We start from the raw sequence: 8,957 nt of genomic DNA, 5'->3' as shown, positions 1-8,957 counted from the left end.
AGACTCATGACTCAGTACCAATCTCTTCAAGTTTTATAAATCCCACGTGCACACAGGACACCACGGTTTTCAACAAAAACTAAGGAGTCCAAACCAAAATCCTAATTGCCTGATCAGTTTGAGCCTAACTTATGTTACTGACATCCAATAAGTAATTCCCACATTTGCATGGCTGTAGACAAAATTTGGAAGTTAACTTCAGAATTAATAAAATCAATTACTAAGATTAATTAGACTATATATTTTATTTTACTTTTTTCAAAATACATTTTAAATACAATTCTACCTAAAATACATTTTAAAAGCAATTTAAAACACATTTAAGATATTAAGAAATTCTGAAAGTGAAGAAGTGGGGATAAAAGTGATGGCTTAAGTCTTCCAAGAAATACATTTAAAACATCACTTTCACTTGTATTAAAGAAACTATTTGAGATAGAATTCCATAATTGACATAGTGCTGGTTAGACTATTTTAATGCTGAGTTCACATAGAGAACTAGATTATATACCTGTATCTTTGAGTATAACCCATAATGGGTTGGTGACCCAGATATCACCTTGATTAAATAACATTATGCAGTAGCACTTAAGGATGCCTAGCATTTTACAGAATAAAACTCTGTAATATTAGAAGCGTACTAAACAACTGTCCTAGAAAACCAACCATGTCGTGAAGCTTTTGTTGCTCAGTGGTTTTCCACCCTCTAATTATACACAAAATACATTCCCAAGTCTTTCCTGAATACAGTCCTTCACATGGCACCTTGTCACTGACCACCTATCTGCTGGTGGCATTGGGATGCAGTGGTTTGACTCTTGCAAGTCTGGAAAGGCCAAGCCTAAGGCACTGAGTAGGTGATTTAACTGAAGCATATTTCATAGAGTTGTTACTTGTTCCTGTTGCAGCTGAAAATAATTTCAAAACAAAAAGTTTTAAGAACGCCGAAAAAAAAAAATCATATAAACCTAATCTTTTCATAGCTTTCAAAGCAGAGCGGAAAAAAAAGGTATTCTAAAGGCACTGCAAGAAGAACTGAACAACATACCATGAAAGTACAAGAAAATTAGCATGTTCATGAAGAACCAATCCATTTGGGAGTCAAAGTAGCAGGCATAGTACACATTTTTAAATAACCAGCAACGCATCAGACCAGTAGCACCACATGGCATTGGACAGGCACAGAAAAACTGTGCCTAGCCTACTGTGCATTTTCAGGTGTTCTGCAATCACACAATGGAACATAATGCCAAGTGAGAAAAGAATGTTTCAGAGACAGGAGTCAAAGAGGAAAGAAACGTGTGCAGAAAAGGAATATGAAGGAAAGTAAGAATAAGGAGTCAGCAGCAGTATGCTTAAACATCCTAAAACATTAAAACTCCTAACCATTAATCTTACTAAAGCAGTTAAAACAGTCAAACATATTTCTAATATTATTTTAGAATACAAAACAACACAGCACATACCAGAGCTAAAGAAAACTCTTAATAAGCAAGAAAGGGACACAATACAATCTCTTGCTCACAATTTGATCTATGCTCTGGAAGGCAGTCATTGTTCAGAAATATGGTTTATTTGTTTGGGTGCTTTTAGGAGGCATTTCTAAAAACTTAAGACAACAGATCTATCTGTTACAAACTGTAATGTACCTGGTGGTTCCCATTTGGGCTTCTTGTTTGTTACAGGACTTGATGTATGTAAAGGCCTTCCAACTGGTTCTGAAGACGTGGACATCTTTTGTGTTTGCTCAGATTTTAGTTTCATTACTTTTGAAGGAGTAAATACAGATAAAAATAAAAGTTTGGAAAGACACTTTTACTGAGAAATCATTGCACTGTATAAGATGATAGATCTCTTTACTGCAAGACCTCTCTGAATTGAGTGAAATGAACGTAGATGTTAATAGACAATCATGTCTTCCAACCAACAACATATATTTAAATAGTTACACTTATACTCTGGAATTTCAACCCAGGTTTGTTAATAAGCACTGCAACTATTTCTTGTTAAAGATATTCCAGATACTGAATTGCTAAGAGGGAAGGTTCTTGTGTCAGCTACATAAAACAAACCATTCCTTGTCACAATTAAAACTAAATGTAAACTAAATTACGTAAATTCATGCCTGAAATTGAAACACATTATCAAGTCAGACAGGATTAACATGACAGTAAGAATTTTCTTACACTTCTTAGGTAAAACTACATTTTGTTAGCAATACAGAGAAAAATTCAAGTCTGAAGGACATGAATATTTAACATTTTCTCCAAACAGTTTTTAGCACTAGCATTGTTTGGCTGTCCTTAGATTAAAGACTTACATGTGCAATTACATACAACAACTGCAAGAACAAGCTCTGAAATTGTATATATGTATTTAAGTCTTCATATCACTCAATACTATTTAGCCTTTTCTTAAATGCTGTTGTTGTTTTTTTAAAAAGAAATGAACTCTGTCTATTCAGTTTTGTCTGTTTTATTGTAAGCAGTGTTTGTTTATTTTAAAGCTTTTTTTCCTTCAGATTTTTTGTCATCTCCATTTCCCTTAACTGTGTAGAGTCAGTTTGTCAGCCTATTTTATCTGGCACTGCAGGTCCCTTTTAAAATACTTTGTTTTTAAATAAGAAAAATGATTATGAATATCAAAACAAACAAACAAACAAACATGGAATATTTATTGTGAAAGGTATGGATTAAAACAAAAGGAATCTTTATACTAAAACAAATGTATTTCAAATTCATAGTAGAAACTTACCAGTAGTATTATTCTCAGATTTAGGAATCTTTTGTTTTCCAGTCTGCCTCTTTATTTCTTTTTTATTTCTTTTGATTTTCATCTTTTCCATAGCACAGTCTTCATCATTACTTTCACTATAATCTGAATTTTCTTCTGATTCGTCATCTATAGCAAGGAAAAACGATCTCAACTCGTTAGAGGAAATAGAATTTACTATTGTTCTAGCTAGAGTCTTCTAATCTCATGTTGAATGTGAAGAATCAGGGTATATCAAGAATATAGTAAAACATATATATATGATGAAATGTGAAGGAAATACCATAAAACATTCTGCATTTACAGATATCGCTCCCTGTATTTCAATATTTCAACACTGGTATAAAATGCAATTAACAGTTTTTAATTATCAGTTAAAAGAAATCCCCATGTGCTAGATGAAAAAGGTAAACTCTGTCAGAGCCTCTGATTTTCACGTAATTTTGTTCACAAATATTTGAGGAAGAAAAATAAGTCAAATTTCAGCTGCAGGAAAGATTTTACACATTTATTATTTAAACATTTTTTTTAAAAATGCACTAGCAAATCTTAGGAATAAATTCCAAGTAGGAATATCTGGACTATTCTCCAAATACTTTATTTAACTGATAATTTTAGAAATATTTTCCAGTAAGCTTTCTGTAATGGATAAAGACTGGATAGAGACAAGTCAACTACTGGGGAATAAGAGAGAGAGAGAGCTACAGACATTCATTAATTAGATCCTACTGGAATCTTACTGACCTACAACCAGATGCAGTAAGGTTTTTGGAGAGTTGATAACGGAAAGAAGGAAGACTACTTTGTTCTTTAATAAGCTTAGATAAAGCCAACACTTAAAGAACTGTGATGAAGAACATGCGATACTTCTCTGCAATACAACTGCAAAAATGAACAGAGGCTCTTTCAAGAGACCATTTTTCCCCGGACAGTGTGGGTAGAAAAAATGATTTTCTGACATACTGCAGCATACATAGAGAAGTGGATTATTTTTGGCAGTTTAGGGAATGTGTATAAATAAGCCCCAGTGTCTAGATTTAGTGTCCAAGTGCACTTCAGATATCACTAGTATTAAAACATTTCAGTAAAGAGGAAGGAAAGATAAAAAAGTAGTATGTGTTTCAATGAACATATAACCTAAGTGTAAGTAATCACATTCAATACACATCTAAGCAAAGGATGTTTACTGACAACTCACCTGGTACAGTCACTGGTTCAGAGTCAGTAACATGCTCTCTGTCACAGCTGTCAATGGTCAGTAACTTCTGATGAGAGAAAGCTTTAAATGCTTTCCTTTGCCTACAGCCATTCGTAGGTATGTCATCATCTAGAACCTGACTGAAACCTAGAAAACAGAAGGTGGTCTAATTAACCCAAATTCATAGTAACTCTGCTCAAAGAGAAGCAGGTATTTGAGTCTTAAGGCTCTGAATTCTTTTTTGTTTTCTAAAGTACACCATTAGAGAAGCATATTATCTGTACCTGTTTTTATGACATTCTAACTTTACTTTTCTAACTGATCAAACTGTACTTTCTGGTAGTAAAAGTGATCAGTGTTTATCTGTAATCAAACTAACTAAAGGACAGAAAGCCAAAATAAAATCAGAAATATGAAAAAGTTTCCAGTGGCACAGCAAATGTTTCGGACACATCTATCTGATGCTTACATATTCCAGACACATTAAGAAATTGAGGGTAAGCATTGCTTCTTGTAAAAGCAAATAAACTCATCATCTGAAAACACTGTGTCTGTTGTTTCTTCCAGATATTTAGTGATCTGTAAATAATTACTCAGAGTAGTTTTTTTCCAATGTTAGGACTTCTAAATTCCTCAACATTTAGCATATTTTAAAATATAGACAGTTTCTTTTTCCCCACATAACTGAAAAACAGAAAACACGAGAAAAAAAATATGAGAGAAATGTATTTAAATGTGAATTTAAGTGCTATTTCTGAAAAGACAGAGTATGAAAACACCTAAAAGTTTGCTGTCTACACTGCAGTTGGAAAAACAAGTCTCCTATCTCCTGATTGAATATTCTTATTGTTTTAGGTATCCAGAAAATAAAATTTAAAAAATATAGAATAGTAATATTTGACATTATAAAAATGCAAGTTATTAAGAAATGAAAATAAAATTTTTATCTCTCTCTAAACAACCTATTCAAAAGATCTTATAGGGGATTTATTTTTCTCATAGTAAAAACTAATAACATAAGAAGACAGGTACCACCTAGAAATTCACATTTCCTTATCATGACATCTTAAAAAAAAGCATGACTTTCAATCTATTTTTTTATAAAACAAGTCACGTTGAGTTCAGCACATATAAACAGAATAGTGCACTGAACTGTACAATAACCTTGTTCTTTTGAATTCTGCACTTCGTGGATATTTGCTGATTTTTCTTCAATGGACAAGGCCACGGTAACGTTCAAATCCCTTTCACAGAAACTATCACCCAAGGATGTACTGAAAAAACAAACATTCAAAATAAAAGTATAATGAGACAAGAGTCACTAAGCTATTTCTGACTTGCAAGAATTTAAATATCAATATTTCTACAGAAATTAATATTTCAATATGTACTTTATCAAATATCATGCCACAAATTAGTTTCAGAAAAGACTTAAAGAAAGTATCTACTGATATTAAAACCACAATATATTTAAAAGTATTATTACAAGAGAAAACAAAGCAAACATCATCCGTCTCTTGACTTCCACTTCTATAAAATAATAGTCATAAAAACCATATATCACATCCGAGATATGCACAAAAGACTGTCCCTAAAAATACAATGTGTAGTGTGTTTAATGAAGATAAAGGGTAAAAACAACAACAACAACAACAACAACACTTTCTCATTTATTGCAGTACTTTCTTAACATTCTAATTCTTAAAATAACATTCTGAGTCTTCATTCTCAAATGCATAAAGCTATAGGAAAAAAAAATACTGTTTTGTAAGTCTAGGTTCCTATTACAAAGATAGTAAACCACATTTCAATTTTTCTTACCTTCCAATAGATGATTCTTTTTGCGATGAAGTCAATTCTTTTCGTGTTTTTTGCTTCTTCTTTTTCTCCTTTTTTGGTTCCTTAGGTTGTGTTCTGGATTTTTTTGTCAAAGGTGCAGCTATGCATGCAAAGTCTTCATCTATGTAGAAGATATTAACAAGCTTTAATTAATTTTCCTTCTGTATATTCTTCTATGTGGTCAAAAAGAAGTCACTCAACTCAACTTCATCATATACTGAAAATACAAAATACACAACCTTTCTGAAATTAAATCTGTTAGTAAAGAGACAAGTGTAAAACTACTGTTCTTCAATGCAATTTAAATGAAAATATAACAAGACCTCTTATGCATCTGTGTTAAAGGAAATTTATATTAACAATATGTGACTAATGGTTCAGTGTTGAGTTTCTCAATAGCTGCAAGTTTCACCTTTTGAAACACTAAATAATAATCAATTATAATAGCAATCAGTGTCATTCATTAGTTTTAGAGTCTTGGTGTTTTGGAAATTAATTACATTAATGCCTCCCATTCACAAGAAATGTAGACTGCTTCCTATTTTCTAGCCTTCTCATAATGCCTCTCACCAAATACAAAACACATTCTCCAGTTTTCTGAGAATATTTGAAGCTATGAAAACTAAGTTTCTTCTGACCAATTACAATGCAGTTCACAGTGCAAAATAAGGAAAAATACATATTCTAAATGCCATAGAACAGATACATGATCCCTTCTGAGAGAAAAAATCTAAGAGACAGAAGAAAACAACCTTTTTTTTTTTACTATTACAAGTGATCACTTAAAAAAAAATAAGAAAAGTTATGAACCACATTTAAACTCATGAAACTAAGACTCTGCATTAACTCACGTGACTTACAAGAGATCTTCAACATCATTAAATTTTTCCTTCCCCTTCCTATCACTTCAAAACATTCAATGGATACCAAAAACTGACAAATAGCACAGGAAAAAGAAAAAAAAAAGCGAATCCAAATTCATAAATTCATATGCAATACCCATTAGGGGTTAGAAGTAAAGGAGGACTGTCACGACAACAAATAGCCTGCAATCTATTTTTCTTACCAACAGAACTCAAAATTTGATTGCTAAATCCTTATCTAAAATCCTTTAAGACACAGACCTCCATGAGAAATGTCAGATCTGTGCACAGCTAACTACATAACTCTCTTTATATTCTGATATGCAGACTTGTGAAATGATCATCAGGAGGACATGGAACAAGTAACTCTTTGAAAACTGAGGCAGGCAGAGAAACATTTTCCTGCAATCAAAAGACACAGTGCATTCAACAGATCCCTGGCAAACTGCTGTTATGCTCTGGCTTACAGAAATCATATTCTTCTTGAATCAGGATTTTTAACAATGTGCTCAGTTTACATCCACTGAAAACAGTAATAGCCTTGTCACTTAACTAAGTTACAAAAAAGAAGAACACTAAAGCTGATGCTTCAGGTTGTGGCATTCGTGCTTGGCATTTCAGTTATGTACAGAAATACATCACTTACCACCATCTTCAAAATCCCCAAATTCTGAATAATTAACAATTTTCCTGTTCCTGTAGCAAAAGAACACAGCATTAAGCCCTTCATATTGAGAATCCTTACTAGCTAATTCTTGATTTGATTTAAATCATGTATATAAGGAGAAAAGCAATGTATGTCCAAATACATGTGTAACGTGTAACTGTTGCAAACAATATGGTTACTAAGAGTAATAATAGAATAGCTTGGTTGGAAGGGATTGTTCCAACCACCCCTTCCAAGTACAGGGACACCTCCACTTGATCAGGCTGCCCATTTAGCCTACTTCAGCTTCTCTGTGTAACCTGTTTCAGTGCCCCACCACCCTCATAGTGAAGAATTTCTTCTTAATATTCAACTAAACCTACCCTCATTAAGTTTAAAATTGTTTCTTCTTGTCCTCCTGAGAGTCCCTTTCCAGTTTTGTTGTAGGTTCCCTTTAGGTACTAGATGGCTGCTATAGGGTCTTCTTGTCCCCAGGCTGAATAAGCCAAGCCCCCTGAAACTGCCTTACAGAGAGGTGCTCCAGGCTTGCTCATCTTCACGGCCCTCATCTGGACTTGCTTCAACAGCTCTTCATCCTTCTCCTGCTGGGAGCCCCAAGCATCAGCACAGTTTTCCAGATGGGCCCTCATGATGCAGAGCACAGGGGAACAATCACCTTCCCTGCCCTGCTAGTCACCCCTCTTTTGACCCAGCCCAGGTTACAGCTGGCCTTCTAGGCTGGAATTGCACACTGTTGACACATGTTGGGTCTTTCACCAACAAACACTCCCAATCCTCTGCAGCACTACTCTCAATCCATTCATCTCCTTGCCTGAATAGCTCCTAAATAAGTGTTTTGTGTTTTTGTTGTTTTCCTTATGGAAACACGGTATTTTTACACACACACCCACACACACACACATTCTCAGAGATTTATTCAATTCCTTTGTCACTTTCAGATGCTCAAGGTGTGTTTTCCATGCAGTTCTACATGGTTTACCGTGCCACACTGCTACCAGTGCAGGTGTTTCTCTACCCAGAGGGCCCCTTTGCATGAGGTGTGTGACCGCCTCTCAGAGCCCCTCTGAGAGCTACCACCTGCGCGCACAAGCTCTTTGATGGACAGAAGCACGGCTGCTGCCTACTTTTTGTGTTTCAGTTTTTTTCCTACTGTAGGAAGAGCCTCGTGCTTTCAGCTAGAGAAGAAACGTCGCCAAACCGCCCACAAGCCTCGCTCTGCAGCAGCCCACAGAAAAGATCTCGCCTAAAAGAACAGGTGAAGCAGAACAGACGACAGAGGAGAGCGGGGTGGACGTCACGCAAGCGACGGGCAGATGCAGCGCGCGCGCCAGACGCTTTCGAAGAAAAATCGCTCGGCGCCGTTCGGCGCACACTCCCAACGCCTCCGCGCCCCGAGGAGCGGGAGGCACGGCGGCTACCGAACCGCGCAACACGCGCTCGTGTCCCTCATCCCGTCCGCGCGGCCCGGCCGGACCCGACCTGAGCTACGTCACACACCTCCGCACCATCCCCGCCATCGCCGCGGGCAGCCGGCGTCGGCCGCGAGAGACGCGCGCCGTTGACGACACCGTTCTCCTCTTCTGATGCCAGCAGAATTGCACATTCGTCACGGGGAGGC

The 8,957-nt window shown here is 35.8% G+C and overlaps 1 protein-coding gene across 1 annotated transcript; it reads right to left on the bottom strand.

The window, feature by feature from the left end:
* Positions 1 to 779: 779 nt before the first annotated feature.
* RAD51AP1 (RAD51 associated protein 1) lies at positions 780 to 8,955 on the bottom strand. Its single transcript, XM_010716379.2, has 8 exons — positions 8,837 to 8,955; positions 7,319 to 7,368; positions 5,792 to 5,930; positions 5,135 to 5,244; positions 3,971 to 4,117; positions 2,755 to 2,901; positions 1,650 to 1,766; positions 780 to 908 (listed from the first exon to the last, which is right to left on the bottom strand). Exons 1-8 carry the CDS (start codon positions 8,854 to 8,856, stop codon positions 781 to 783), a joined length of 858 nt encoding a protein of 285 aa, XP_010714681.1. The 5' UTR covers positions 8,857 to 8,955; the 3' UTR covers position 780.
* Between the last annotated feature and the right edge of the window lie 2 nt (positions 8,956 to 8,957).

This window comes from Meleagris gallopavo, chromosome 1 (genome assembly GCF_000146605.3).
Source record: "Meleagris gallopavo isolate NT-WF06-2002-E0010 breed Aviagen turkey brand Nicholas breeding stock chromosome 1, Turkey_5.1, whole genome shotgun sequence".
Lineage (NCBI taxonomy): Eukaryota > Metazoa > Chordata > Aves > Galliformes > Phasianidae > Meleagris > Meleagris gallopavo.
The sequence above is the reverse complement of the archived record's forward strand: the minus strand, read 5'-3'. Positions and strand labels throughout refer to the sequence as shown.

What these genes read in the sequence shown, in the direction of transcription:
- RAD51AP1 (XM_010716379.2), bottom strand. Translation starts at nt 8,856, where the DNA reads ATGGCGGGGATGGTGCGGAG. An exon ending in TGAACCAGTGACTGTACCAG is followed by an intron (nt 2,902 to 3,970) that starts GTGAGTTGTCAG and finishes TCCTTGCTATAG; the next exon opens with ATGACGAATCAGAAGAAAAT. An exon ending in ATCTGAGAATAATACTACTG is followed by an intron (nt 1,767 to 2,754) that starts GTAAGTTTCTAC and finishes CTCCTTCAAAAG; the next exon opens with TAATGAAACTAAAATCTGAG.